This window comes from Panthera onca, chromosome X (assembly GCF_046562875.1).
Source record: "Panthera onca isolate mPanOnc1 chromosome X, mPanOnc1 haplotype 2, whole genome shotgun sequence".
NCBI lineage: Eukaryota > Metazoa > Chordata > Mammalia > Carnivora > Felidae > Panthera > Panthera onca.
The window spans coordinates 98,372,620-98,388,449 of NC_138357.1; the positions used below are offsets into that span (position 1 = coordinate 98,372,620).

The 15,830-nt window shown below is 38.9% G+C and overlaps 1 protein-coding gene across 1 annotated transcript in view; it reads right to left on the reverse strand.

Annotated features, from left to right (window-relative positions):
* Positions 1–11,545, reverse strand: part of CFAP47 (cilia and flagella associated protein 47) — a 544,336-nt gene extending 532,791 nt beyond the window's left edge. Inside the window, exons 1-2 of the mRNA XM_081794138.1 lie at positions 11,300–11,545; positions 6,855–7,006 (exon numbers count right to left, since the gene is read on the reverse strand). Coding sequence (XP_081650264.1) covers positions 6,855–7,006; positions 11,300–11,494 — 347 coding nt within the window. The 5' untranslated portion in view covers positions 11,495–11,545. The remainder of the gene's footprint in view (positions 1–6,854; positions 7,007–11,299) is intronic.
* Positions 11,546–15,830: the final 4,285 nt, after the last annotated feature.

Sequence of the window (15,830 nt, forward strand, 5' to 3'; positions counted from 1 at the left end):
TTAACAATTATAACTTCATACTTAAATCTACAGGGGGACATATATAGACACTTTTATAGTAAGTCCTTGTAAGACATTTACATTTCCTTAAAAGTCTGTTGATGGCATATTTGTCAGTAAAAGGAACTGAAATAAAGACATGAAAACAAGATAATGAGATACATTTTTAACAAAGAGATCAGACTTTATGCATCTAAGGACATAGTACACCCTCTTAAGTACTCACCTTGAAAGGCTACCCACATATCTCAATATTTTTTGCCACTCAAAACATTTTTGGAATCTCCACCTAAGCCTATAATACATTCTTTGGCCCCTCCTCAGAAAGGGGGGGAATTGATCTTTACAAAGTAAAATAGTTCAGATGATGCCAAATCTGATGAAATAAAAGAAGGTGTTATGCTATAAAATATCATTTGGGGACTAAAAGAAGATCTAAGCACAAAAAGATACAATAGATTTTTCACCTGTGTCTCTAACTAAAAGGGCTCACTGTAGCATATCTATAACACAAGTTTCCTACACATTTTAAAAATCCACTGTAATTCTATATGCACATCTCACAAAGATACATATATTTTATATATGGAAAATTTATAATTTATTAACAAGTATATTATCTTGTTTGATACTAAAAACTTCATTAAAAGGAAACAAATATTATTATGGCTCCTATGTTATAGATGAAAAGCCAAACACTTCCAAAGCCTCAATGATTTATCTGAGAAATTATTTGTATATAACAGTGGTGAACTTAGCCTTGATTTTGTTAGATTTTAAGTGCATTACCCTTACGAACCTAACAATGATAACAGTGCCAATGATAAATATAGTAATAACTGATCTCTACTGAGTCCTTAGGTTATGTACCAGACACATGAATTAAGTAATTTACTCCATATAGGATATAACTTCCAAAATATAAATACATACAGACACATGCACAAAGACATAAGTAAGAATACCTGAATAAAACATTCACAAATACTGCTTTATGCACTGGTGGTCTGGGCCTTCTTTCTGAGATGTATGTTTAAATGGGAGTGTTTGTGTATTATTGGATATATAGAGACATTCCAGAGATCAGCCAGGACTATCCTGTATATGCTGCTTCTTTAAGGAATACCCATGTTCTTCTCATGAAGACGTTGTAATTTTGTAACAGGAAAAGGGAAGATCAATGACCTCATTGTACGTAATTGCATTAACAGAGTTTAAAGGATCTAAAAGAGGCACTCATTACACAAACAATATAAGATATGAAGGCGAACATTCGTTCAAACTATTTCTCTAGCTGGGTTCAGAAACGTATCTTAAAAATAATTTCTTGGATACGTTTTTCAATTTGAGCCTTGTCACCTTTTCCTTTTAAGAGCATGGTATCATCTTTAGTCACAATGACCTCTCCAATTTTTCCTAAGTCCTGAGGCTGAACATCTTCAAGATTCAGAGTCAACCATTCTTCTCCGAACACTGCACCACCAGTAGCAATAGCCCTATCTTTAAGCTGGTTCTTTCTATTGTCACCAAAACCTGGAGCTTTGACGGCTACAACCTGAAGACCAACTTTTAGCCTATTCAAAACAAGTGTACTCAGAGCTTCTCCACCAACATCTTCAGCAATTATGACCAAGGGTTTAGGGTGAGCATTGGCAATTTCAAGAACAGGTACAATGGACCAGACACTAGAAATTTTCGTTTCACTCAACAGAACATAGGCATCTTGGAATTCACATTTCTGCCCTTTTGATGTATTAATAAAGTATGGAGAAATATAACCTCGATCAAACTTCATGCCTTCAATAATTTTTAATTCATCATTTAGTGTTTTTCCATCCTTTACTGTGATAACACCTTTTCTTCCAACCTTTTCCACTGTATCAGAAATGATGTTGCCAATTTCTTTGTCTCCATTTGTAGAAATGGTAGCAACCTGAGCAATTTCTCCAGGGGTTGTCACAGGTTTAGACTGCTTAAGTTCAGCAATTACAGCATCAACAGCTAACATCACACCTCTCCTGATTTCCACTGAAAAAGTATCCAAGAAATTACTGAACAGTTAGATATCACAACTAGTGAATATGAAAAGGAAAAACTGAATGAACATCTGGCAAAACTCTCAGATGGAGTAGCTGTGCTGAAGGTTGGTGGCACAGGTGATGTTGAAGTGAATGAAAAGAAAGAGTTACAGATGTCCTCAATGCTACCCGAGCTGCTGTTGAAAAAGGCATTGTTCTGGGAGGGGGTTGTGCTCTGCTTCGGTGCATTCCAGCCTTGGATTCAATAACTCCAACTAATGAAGATGAAAAAATTGGTATATAAATCATTAAGAGAACACTCAAAATTCCTGCAATGACCATTGCTAAGAATGCAGGTGTTGAAGGATCACTGATAGTTGAGGAGATTATGCTGAGTTCCTCAGAAGTTGGTTATGATGCTATGCTTGGAGATTTTGTGAATATGGTAGAAAAGGGAATCATTGATCCAACTAAGGTCATAAGAACTGCTTTATTGGATGCTGCTGGCGTGGCCTCTCTGTTAACTACAGCAGAAGTTGTAGTCACCAAAATTCCTAAGGAAGAGAAGGACCCTGGAATGGGTGGAATGGGAGGTGGTATGGGAGGTGGCAATGTTCTAATTCCTAGAATAGCGCTTTACCATTGTTAATGAACTGTGAGAGGAAGCTCAAGGCAGTGCTCCTCAAGAATAACTTCAGAGAAGTCAGTTGAAGGAAATGAATGAAGAAAAGCCTAGCTGATGTTTAAGAAAATCACTATAACCATCAGTTACTGGGTTCAGTTGACAACATATAATGGTTTACTGCTGTCATTGTCCATGCCTACAGATAATTTATTTTGTATTTGTGAATAAAAAGACATTTGTACATTCCTGATAACTGAATGCAAGAGCCATGTACCAATGTACGGCTTTCAACTTAAATACTGAGGCATTTTTACTACTATTCTGTTAAAATAAGGATTTTAGTGCTTGCCATCACCAGATGAAAAGTTAAGAAGCAGCCTTTCTGTGGAGAGTAAGAGTAATTGTGTACAAAGTAGAGAAATATCCAATTATGTGACAACCTTTGTGTAATAAAAATTTCTTTAAAGTTAAAAAATAATAATAATAATAATTTCTTAGAAGGGGGTGGCTGGGTGGCTCAGTCTGGGTGGTGTCAGCTGTGCTGACAGCTCAGAGCCTGGAGCCTGCTTTGGATCCTGTGACTCCCTCTCTCTGCCCCTCCCCTGCTTGTGCTCTGTCTCTGTCTTTCAAAAATAAATAAACGTTTAAAAATTTTTTTTAAATAATAATTTCTTGGGGCACCTGGGTGGCTTAGTCGGTTAAGTGTCCAACTTCGGCTCAGGTAGATCTCAGGGCTCACTGAGTTTGAGCCCTGCATTGGGCTCTCTGCTGTCAGCACAGAGTCTGCCTCAGATCCTCTGTCCTGCTCTCTCTCTGCCCCTCCCCTGCTCTCGTGCACACTTGCTCTCTCTCAACAATAAACAAACATTTAAAAAAATAAAATTTAAGTCTACTCACACACGCACACACATACGTGCACATACACATATATACATTATATATATATATATATATATAAATTATACACACATATGTATGCACACATATATATGGGTTACCTTAGTAGTAAGGGCTTGGTAATAGAGTAATATAATACGTAACAGTTTTTCTGGCTTTCCTATTGGTTTCTCTTCCACCTGATTAAGAAAAGTATTTGCAATAACATTTTTCTTTTTATGTTACAGACAGTTTATGTTAACAAACAGGAGAATGGTAGTTACCAGGAGCTGGGGGGTGGGAAAATTGGTAAGTGGTTGGTCAAAATATGCACTTAGAAGATGAATTGGTTCTGAAGATCTCATGCCCAGCCTTGTGATTAGAGTTAACAACACTGCATTATGTATTTGAAAGCTGCTAAGAGACGATATCTTAAATGTTCTCACAACAAAATGAAATGATAATTATGTGATCTGATGGAGGTGTTAGCTAACACCACACCAGTAATCACATTGCAATATATAAATGCACCAAATCAACACTGTGTACAGCTTAAACTTACACAAAGTTCTTTATCAATTATATCTCAATTTTAAAAAAGGAAAAAAATTAAGTACCAAACTTGGTAATTTATATATGGAGTTAAAATAAATTTATAGTAATATAATTCATAAGAAATTCTAAAAACATGTATGGATTTATGATTGGAGTAAATCTACTTATATACATATTTGTAAACATACTGAACAAATAATACATTAGGATATGATGCTATAGTTAGAAATGGAATGAAAATACAAATCTGAGGGGGAAAAAAAGATGAGGTAAATCTTTCAACTGTTAAATTACTATGGTATTTCCACTCTACTGGATACATTTGAAAGAAGCATGTAATTATCTTATAGTAATATTTGTTATGTGTAAGTGATTACATCTTTGCAACTATTCAAGCTCATGACTAAAACTCTCAGCCATTTTTAAATGTGCAAGAGGGATGAAAAAACAAGTGCTCACAATCACTGATTATATCATTTCTGCTAAAGTACTTCTGAAAGGGCAGAGAATCCAAACTTCTGGTTTCCAGACAAGATTTCATAAATCTATTTTTCCATATTCGTCCCCACTAAATGCAACTATAAACTCTAGAAATGGTGCAAGAGACAAGCAAAGAATGTTCATAGCAGCTGTATTTGTAATGTATCATGGCATCTGCCTGATATCCTTCATCAGGCCAAAGGTTAAACAAACTGTGGTATACACATACCATGGAAGACATGACATAACAAAATTTTAGAAATGGAAGATAGATTACTGGTTTGAACAGTTCAGGGATTGTAGGTGTGAAGCAGAAGGGAGGTGGGTATGGGTATAAAAAAGTAACAGGAGATGGGCGCCTGAGTGGCCCAGTAGGTTAAGCAACCGACTCTTGATCTTGGTTCAGGTCATGATCTCACAGTTAGTGGGATGGAGCCCCACATCAGGCTCTGTGCTGAAAGTGCAGAGCCTGCTTGGGATTCTCTCTTCCTCTCTCTCTGCCTCTTCCCACCCTATAGCTCTCAAAAAATAAATAAATAAACATTTTTTTTTAAAAAAAGTAACAGGAGAAATCCTTGTCGTATTACCAGTGCTGAATATCTGGACTATGGTGGTGGATATAAAAACCTATACAGGTAATAGAATTGTATAGAACTTAAAAACTTAACACACACATACACACACACACACACACACACAGATACACACACGCCCATCCTCCTTCAGCCCTTTCCATCATAGTTTAAGGGGACAGTGTTTTCCTTATGCTGTAGCTGTGATGAGCAGCCAAACTCAGATGAGAGAGAGCATACATTACGAGGACAAAATTCCTGTTTTCAAAGGCAGAAGCATCTTCAACTCTTTTCTCCCTATATAGTACAAGCAAGCAAATCTCACTGCAACTCATAGTTACATCAACGTGCAGAATGGGCCAAAAATGGCCTTACCTAAAATAAATTATAAAATGTAAAGTAAGTATTTTTAATAGGCTAATAACATTCCTTTCCTGACAGTGTGTTAACTGATTTCTATACAGAATGCAATGTTTTGCTAAATCAGAACTTCTCAACAACATGGAGAACTAAAATAACTGCAGATCTAAATTTGGTTTATGAAAATAAAAAAACACACAAGGGAACTTATAAAAAGACATATCTAATGCCAGTATTTATATTAACATTCCAATATTAATTCTACAGATGTTAGACAAATAGAGACAAAAGAATGACATCTATGGAAGCACATTTTGCTAAGGAAAAGGAGGATCCACACATGCATGTCTATCAATTAAAAAATACTTTAAGGGGCGCCTGGGTGGCTCAGTAGATTAAGCATCCGACTTGGGCTGAGGTCATGATCTCACAGTTTGTGCGTTCAAGCCCAGCATCAGGCTCTGTGCCGACAGCCCAGAGCCTGGAGCCTGCTTTGGATTCTGTGTCTCCCTCTCTCTCTGCCCTCCCCTGCTTGTGCTCTGTCTCTCTCTCAATCTCTCTCTCAAAAATAAATAAACATTAAAAAAATTATAAGTTAACTCTTAAATACAGAGGACAAACTGAGGGCTGCTGGAGGGGTTTTGGGTGGGGGGATGGGCTAAATGGGCACGGGGCATTAAGGAGACCTATTGGGAGGAGCACTGGAAATTATACACAAGTGATGAATCACTAAATTCTGTTCCTGAAATCATTAGTATACCATACGTTAATCTACTTAGATGTAAATTTTTAAAAATTATAATAATAAATAAAATATAAAAAAAAATTTTACTCTTGGGGCGCCTGGGTGGCTCAGTCGGTTAAGCAGCTGACTTCGGCTCAGGTCATGATCTCGCGGTCTGTGAGTTCGAGCCCCGCGTCGGGCTCTGTGCTGACAGCTCAGAGCCTGGAGCCTGTTTCCGATTCTGTGTCTCCCTCTCTCTGACCCTCCCCCGTTCATGCTCTGTCTCTCTCTGTCTCAAAAATAAATAAACGTTAAAAAAAAAAAATTAAAAAAAAAAATTTTACTCTCAAAAGGTATAAAAAAAAAACACGGTCAAAATAAAACAAGATGTAAGTCAAGGGAAAAAGAGGGAATACATGCAATTGTTGAACGTTTTTATTTTAATTAAAAATACCAGAAAACCAGCCTTCCATTTTTTGAACACCCGTTTGCTAAAAATCTGACCATTAAGTTCAGCTATAAGGACACTATAGATACAAAAAGAAATCTTAGCCAGAGAAAATACAGAATATTATATTACTTTGACCCTTATTTTTATGCGAAGAGTGCTGAAAATGTCAGCACGAAATATGGAGAATACGTACCCAAGTAGAGGGATCTCTATTATTTCATTTCCTATTGAAATAAGTAGTTGGTCATAAGTGTCTTCATCCTTATCAGGATGGTATTCCACCATAGCTGTCATCTGAAGTCCAGAAGCAAGTGCTTTATCCAGATTGGTCAAAATCAGTTTGAACTTCATGGGGAGAAAAAAAAAAATCAAATTATACATCTTAACTCCTAATAAGGAAATAATGTGAGCTACGGTAGCTAGAAGTGTCCATTAGTTCAAGAGCTGTATCAAGATATAGGCAATATTCCTTCCCTGAAGGCAAACACTTAATGACTGTGTGTGTGTGTATATACACACACATATATATATATATATATATATATATATATATATATATCAGATTCTAGACCCTCCAGATACGCTTTTTTTTTAATGTTTATTTTTGAGAGAAACAGATGCTAACAGGGGAAGGGCAGAGAGAGAGGAAGACAAAGAATCCAAAGCAGGCTCCAGGCTCTGAGCTATCAGCACAGAACCTGACACGGGTCTTGAACCCACGAACAGTGAGATCATGACCTGAGACAAAGTCAGACGCCTATTGAGCAACCCAGGCACCCCTCCAGGTATGCTTTTAACAGTACATGGACTAAAACTGACAATGTAGTCAGTTGAGAAACATGTAAATGCTCACAAGCTCATTTAGAAGTATGAGGTACTTCAATACAGAACAAAGGGAGAGCAATCTAATAATTTAATAATTATCTATTATTAAATAATAGATAATCTAATAATCTTAAACACATACATTTATCATTTTATACACTTTTTGTATGGGGACTTAGAATTCAGAACTTGGAGCAAATATAAAAAAGGAATAGGATACGAGGGGAAGAAAAACCACTTTCATTCTTGTAAAACATTTGCTAGACTCCAGGACAAATATGAAGGGAGAAAGTGAAGGAGAGAATTACTATGTGTTGGAGACCCACAATACTTCAAGCATTCTACATCTCTTATCTCACATAAGACAGTTCTACAGTCCTATAAAGCTGATGTTAAGGCTCCCAGAATATAGATGAGTAAACTGGGACTTGGAGAGCATAATTAACGTCTAAGTTCACTCTAACAGTGAGGATTCAAATCACACATCTATGTGACTCTGAAACATAAGATCCTTCCCCATAAGTGGAAAAAGTCCCTCTCTGAGTACATAATCTCTTCAAGGAAGCAGACTATACACCCCTAGAAAGTTAAATAATACAAGCCAAGAACTAATTGTCTTATGAGTACTGGAGACATAGGTATCACAAAAGTACATGAGAAAGCATGATTACCATTGGGCTAGAAAGGAGTGTACTTGGCCTAAGCTTAAAGAATGGATGTAAAAGGTGGAGAACAAGCAAGTAAGGTGCTCCCTATGGGGAAGGAATATCTCGGACATAAGCCAAGAAAAGAATAAGCAGAACAGTCCTTCAGCAGGCAACTAATAAGCTAGCCTCGCTGGGCAAAGAGCTCAATCCGTAACGATGGAGGTCATGTTGAAATTAATTATTCAGGGCTTTTCATGCCAGGCTAAATCTAAGCAGTACTTTCCAGCAATGAAGGGCACAGAGCAGTGGAGTGATTTGTTGATACCAGTGGTCTGAAAGCTTCATACTTCCAGCAAACTTCTGATACCTCAAAACTATCACAGTTCAACTCTGAATCCCCCTGCAATTACAGAACAGTAAGAAAACAAGGGATAGATTTTTCCCTGCATAAGCCTTTGGGTGTTACAAGTGCATGTATCAGATGTGACTATCTTCCTTTAAAGAAGCTGTATCTTGGAGAAAGGAAACCATGGCTTCAGCAGCATGTGCTTTTGGTCAAACTACAAGTTGCTGAGCCCTGTGAATGGTATACAAAGGTGTATAAGGCACCACCCTTACTCAGGAGCTGATGGACGGTAAAACTAACATTTACTAGGAGTCATCAGGACACAAGTCCAAACTATAATCAATGCCTGATAACTGGTATCCAGCAGGGAAGAAATAATTTGGAGATAATATGATAAGACTTACAGAGAAAAAGAGAACTCAATTTGACCCTTAAAGATGGGTGGGATTTGGAAACAGGTGATTCTTGCAGGAAGTGGGAATGAAAAACACGGGTCAAAAGAAAAGGGAGTCTGAGCCATGGAGGTAAAAGGGGACAATTCCAAGTAAGACTGGCCTGACTGATGCAGAAGCCACACAAGTTAACAAAACACTAAAGATAAGGACTGTGTCTTCTTCATTTTCTACCAGCAACCCACAGTAGATGGCATATAGTACTACATATGGTTCATAATAGGTCATCAACACAAAGATAATGCAGTCTCTTGAGCCAGGGTTGCAAACCAGTACTACTGTATGTTAGAAGCATCATTTTGTAAGTAATTATAAATGGTGATGATGACAATCTTCTTTATACAGCACTTTTTCTTTTCTCCAAGATAGTTAATACATTTTTTTCTAATCTATCTTCTTCCTAATTCCCTTTATATCTATGAAGGATCAGGAGAGCACACCATGGTCTTGCAACAAAGAGAAGTTCACACTAATACTGGGCTCACGGCTTTGGCCTCTAACTGGTAAGCTTACCTGGCCATTCTCTTGTGTCCAGATTTGTGGTCTAAATAGTTTTCCTTCTTAACTCTTGATACAAACTAAAATGAATTATATCATTTATCTCCTGACTGCACAAAAACCACCCATATAAGTGTCTCCTGGACATCCATAAAATAGTGTTTGCCCACATCTGGGATTTACTGCCAGCCTGAATTTTAGAAGAAAAGTATTTTCAGGTATACATTCAATTGCTCAATAAATATGTAGTGAGGTAGTGAAATTATAAAATTTTTCCCTTATTTTACAGTATTTGGAGTAATCAGGTCATTTTTGATTTAAAAAAGAGTTAATAGCCTCTCACGATATTCCATTTTATTACAAAATACATGTTACTATTGTTAAAACATTCAAATATAAAAATGGACAAAGCAGGATTCCATTTATATGAAACTCAAAAACAAGCAAAACTAATCTGTGGTGTTAGAAATCACTACAGTGGTCACCTCCATGGGGTGATGACTCCAGGTACTGCAAGGAACCTTCTAGAATGCTGGAAAGGGAAATTCTACGATTTGACCCAAATGGTGGCTACATGGGTGTATAAACACATAAAAATTCATCAAGCTTTACTTTCGAGATTTGTGCACTTTAGTGTAGGTAAATAGTACAATTTTTTTTAAGTGTAAAAAGTAGAACATGAAAGTCCTTTTTCTCATTATCCTTCTACTCGCTACCGTACATTTTTCTATGTATATACAAATACATGTAATTTTAACAACAAAAAAAATCGTAGATACCTTTCCATTTCTGTACCTAGAAATCCAGGTGCATTCAATACTACTTATCGTTAAGAATGTCCCACAAAAAAAAAAAAAAAAATACTAATAAGGCTATTTATCACTTACATATCAAAAATTCTTATCACCTTTCCTATATCAAAAGTCTCCCTGACAGCAAACTAATATTCATCCTCTCACACACATGATCTAAAATAACAGCGAGATTGAAATAGAATTCTGTCAACTTTGGGGGCCTGGAAGGTTCAGCTGGTTAAGCATCCGACTTCGGCTCAGGTCATGATTTCGCAGTTAGCAAGTTCGAGCCCCCACCTAGGACTCTGTGCTGACAGCTCGGAGCCTGGAGGCTGCTTCAGATTCTGTCTCCCTCTCTCTCTGCCCCTTCCCCGCTCACACTCTGTTTCTCTCTCCCTGTCTCAAAAATAATAAACATTAAAAAATGTTTTAATTTAAAAAAAGAATTCTTTCAACTTCTAAGTCAGAAGATGGAGACGGCCTCTCGGAACATTAATTTTACTCATGATCTTTACTGACTCCCCCAGTTTCTAAGTCCTGTAAGGGTAGGGTTGTGTTCATTTTAGATTCCTCACACCTACAGCCTATTATACAGTAGGTGCTCAACAAATGTTTGTTGGAACATGAAATAATAAACCTTTCCACTATCCTACTGCATCTAGAGTAATCAGGCACTTTATGACTAAAGGGTACTTTAGAGAATTTTGTTGATGTAATTCTACAGTATACAAGCACAAATTCTGGGGTTAGGAGACAGACATGGAACCCCCTTTCCCTTCTTTCCAAACCCAAGATGAAGAAGTTGGAAGGTTCTAGATCAACTTTTCCCCACTGTGTCTCCGTAACCAAACAAAAAGTAAAAACAAAAAAACAAAACAAAACGGCTAGCACGCGTATGCCCTGAGACCTAAATGGCTGCTCCCTGGGAAGCTCAATCCTGCCCCCCCCCCCCCCGCCCCCCACTCCCGCAGAAGCCGGCGTCTACTCTCCGGGACAAAGCAGGCGCCCAGGTGGGGAGGCGGTCTCAGAGCCCTGACGCTCGGGAGGTCCTGCTCCTGCGCCCCCGAGGGTGTTACCTGTGGCTTGAGTGGTTCCTGAAACCGGATTTTCTGGTTGCAACGGCCGAGGTTGTGTACGGTAACCGGCAGGCGGTACACCCTCCCGGCCAGCGTGTCCAGGAACTTCACCTCCGAAGGGGTCACCCGCAGCTGCACCTCCTTCTTTGGGGTCTCCACGTCCCGGGAGATGAAGGAGCCCCTCTCAGTCTCCATGGCGGCCTTGTAGGTAGCCGGCGAACAGTAGCTGACTTGATTTACAGAGGGCTAGTGTGGACGCCGTCGCTAGGCAACCGACAGACGCCGCACGCTCGCCTCAAGCTCCACCCTCATTGGCTCAGCCCAAACTTTGTGCGTTGGCTTATAGAATGCAGGCACTTGGGGAAGGAAAGAACCCAGGGATCGCAAGTGTCACCAGAGAAGCTGGAAAACCTTCTGTGACAGCCCAAATCTCACTTCGTTCTGGCCTGTCAGGATTTTAAGATGGCATTGGCAGGGTGGGGTAATTTTCCTGGACCTCTCTTAAGACTAAACTTAAAGAGCAAAGGAAGTGATGTGCCCGCCAAGTCAATTAAAGCAGCAAAACTAACAGTTAACAGAGGAATTCAATGGAAGCAGAGTCAGGACCCCCTAGGTGCCCTGCTCACTGGCCTTTAGGCTATCGTTTCTCAAAAGGTAATAGCAAGCCTCTAGATCTTTTGTTTAAAATGCAGATTCTGTTTCAGTAGATCTGGGGCGGGGCCTAAGATTCTGTATTTGTAGCAAGGTCCCAGGTGATTCCAATGCTGCTGCAGGTCCTGGGACCATACACTGAGTATAGAAGCTTTAGAAGTTTTGTTAATTACTCCAGGTGTTAAGTTTCTTCATTTGTGAAACCAAGGGGCTGCTCAAAAGGTTGAGATCAAACCTCTTATCTAGCTAGATGAGCACCCTCCCAACAGTCCTAGATTCACACTGCCCAATCATTAACTTCATCCTTGATCTGCTGTGATGGTCTTAGGGTTTCAAAACATAGTAGGTCAGTGGCATTTCCCTGCCTTAAATCTGCTTATCACTTTACAACAAGCTGCTTTCTACGGACTTTTATTAATTTGGAGTCAAGCTCTACAGATATATCCATATACTGTGTAATTATATATATAATACTTATGTTGAGGGGCTCCTGGGTGGCTCAGTCAGTTAAGCGTCCAACTTTGGCTCAGGTAGTGATCTCCTGATTCATGGGTTCCAGCCCTGCCTCAGGCTCTGTGCTGACAGCTCAGAGCCTGGAGCCTTCTTTGCATTCTGTGTCTCCCCCTCTCTCTGCCCCTTCCCCACTCACTCTCTCTGTCTCTCAAAAATAAATTCAAAAAATAGTTATGTTTATAACGATATATAGACATATATAAATATATTTGTATACTCATATTGCATATATATATATATATATATATATATATATATATATATATATTTGCTATTTTCATTTCTTCCTTGCCACTGCACATAATTTCCACTCTGAGAGGACTGGCCTTTCCATCTGCTGGCCAGTTATTGATCCTTCAAAACCACTGTTTTTCCTTTCTCATCCAACTGTCCTTTAAACAGGTCTCAAAGTAAATATCAAAAAGTTCTACTAGGAATCATTCTCCTTACTTCCTCACTGTTATCCTTTCCTTGCTGTTCAGAAACTCTACCCACCATTAGAGTTTCCACTAAGTATGAAGTAAGACTTCTGATTTCTAGTTCACATGGCAAAATGTGAAGTCAATATAGAGCAGTTATATTTTCCTCTTAAACTCGGAGGAGAAGAATGGCAACTCTGCAGGGGACATTTAGCATAGCTCTCCATAACCTCCAAGTCTCCCCAACAGTATAGTTCCTCATTAATTATAGTGAGGCTTAACTTATTTATCCTATTGGTACTGTGGGACTCTTGTAAAACACTTAGGGGAAGGCTTTGAAACTTTTTTTTTGAAAAAAGAGTCTGGAGCACCCGGGTGGCTCAGTCGGTTGAGCTTCCCACTTCGGCTCAGGTCCTGATCTCACAGTTTGTGAGTTTGGGCCCCTTGTGGGCCTCGGTGCTGACAGCTCAGAGCCTGGAGCCTGCTTCGGATTCTGTGTCTCCCTCACAATCTGCCCCTCCCCTGCTTGCACTCTCTCTCTCTCTCTCTCAAAAATAAGTAAATATTAAAAAAAAAATTTTTTTTTTTAAAGTACAGAAAAAAGAGTCTGAATGCAGACCAGGAAAACCTATTATAGTGCTTAGAGTAACGACTTAGAAACAAGATCTATTGAGGTGGCTCAGTTGGTTAAGCCTCTGACTCTTGATCTTGGCTCACTCATTGATCTCACCGTGCATGAGATCAAGCCCAGAGTTGGGCTCTGCGCTGACAACATGGAGCCTGCTTGGGATTCTCTCTCCCTCTCGCTCTCTGCCCCTCCCCCACTCACTGTCTTTCTCTCTCTCTCTCTCTCTCAATAAATAAGTACACATTCTTAAAACAAACAAAAAAAAAGAAACAAAGAAATAAGCTATTGAAAGAAAATAAACAGAACTTCTCTGAACACAGGAGTGTTAAAAGTGTAGCAACTGATGTGTTTCAAAAATAATTTGAAAGTGGGTAGTATATAATGAAATTCACGAAAGTTACATATGATGAAAATTTCATCCAGATGATGAAAAGCCACACCAATGAGAATAAAGTGATGACACTAAGGCCCAATAAAGTAGAACTGCATGACTTGGATGGCCATGACTAGGACCAAGAATTCTTGTCCCCTTCAAGGTGCACCCAGCTAGACTAAAAATCAAATTGACAAGAGACAAATTAACACGAGAAAATCAAATTTAAAGCATACATATGGGGAACCCACCCAGACATGAAAATTCCAAAGACATCCGGCAAAATGAGGCATAATATCATCCTGAACTGAGGAATGGGGGTAGGGGTCTGGGACTTCAAAGGGAAGGAATGCACCTCACCAGGTGGTAAGTAGAGCAGATGTTTAGAAATACATGTTTCTCCTGCCATATATATAGCTGGATCACTCAGATAAAATTTATCTCTGCTCATAACCATTATTCTGAGAAAAACCTTCCATTTAGATTCCTCTACGTCACTAAGAGAGGGGCAAAAGTTTCCCTTGAGCTCCTAAGGTCTCAATTACCTTCAGCTCAAAATAATGTTCAGGCCAAAGTGGCTGTCATGGGCAGCCTGCCCTCAGACCCTACAGTTTCTTACTCTGAAACTTACCTGAAGTTTCACACATTAGAAGTTAAGCTGGTAGGTTGTTTCATCTCACTGAACCACCTCTTACTCCTGAAAATAAGTCAATTTGGTCACACTTATTTCAGGAGGCAGTGATGCAGGTATATTCTGAAAGGTAGGCCCATGGTTCAAGTAATCAGGTATTAAATAAGATGTGTTTCTGTGGAAACAAAAGAAAAATACTGGTTACTGATTGGATCAAATGCTAAGCCACTTTCTGGGTTCTGAGGGTAGCCAGTTGAGAAGATGCCTAGATGTCAGATTCAAAGCATCTTCAGTAGAGTGAGGACAGGTAGTAGAAATCTCACAGATCTTCCTAGTTTGCAGTTGATATGTCTCTGGTGATTTCTGAATGGCCCTCTGAGCAATAAACACGAAGATTGTCTATATATGAGCTATTGTGGCAATTTCTCTGAAGTTTATATCAAGTCATTTATGTTTAGTTTGCAGGGCTTCAGGAAAAAAGGCAGTTTTAGTTCTCAAATGATTCTAAGTCAGAAAAATGGGAACAAAGTCAAAATGTTAGTTTGGAGAGTTCTGGCCAGGCATTGGAGGACACTAGAAGAAATCAGGATCTAGTCCACTTTATAATAAATAGTTTTAAATCTACAAAGTTATATTATTGAAACATATTTTCTCTCTACAAATCACCCTCATTTTTACCAAAGCCAGCCAAATTAACATTGTTTGCAAAATAAGTCTAATTGCAAAAAATTGGCCTGATTATTTACATAAGTCCAGTAAGAATAGTGGTTCACCGTACAGGCTTTTTAAAACCTTTGTTGCTTGAACTTTTCATAAGGAATCTCTAGAGTGAACTTTTAATGGAATCTCGAGGCCAAAAGCCAAGCTAAATATTTGCCATCAGACTTCACCTGCAATACCTATGGATTTGGGTAGATCCCTCTCTTTTGGAAGTCCTCAAAGGATCCTGAGTTTCCCACACCTGCCAGGAAGTGTCTTTCTTTACTCACTGGGTAAGGCTGCTGGGAATTTTGTAAACAAGGTATCAGGCTAAGATTTCCAAGGCGTTTCATTGATATCATAAAGTAAAGAAGCTGTCTGGTCATATCTGAGTCTATACATGTCTTTCTTAGATAAGACATTCCAGTCAAAGCCTTGGTGAAATAACCTGTGTTTCCAATTGTTCCCTGTTACAAGGAGAACAGATTCTTGCAACGCCTGGGTGGCTCAGTGGGTTGAACATCTGACTCTTGGTTTTGGCTCAGGTCATGATCTCACAGTTGTTGTGTTTCAGCCCTGCATCGGGCTCTACAGCTAACACTGCACAACCTGCTTGG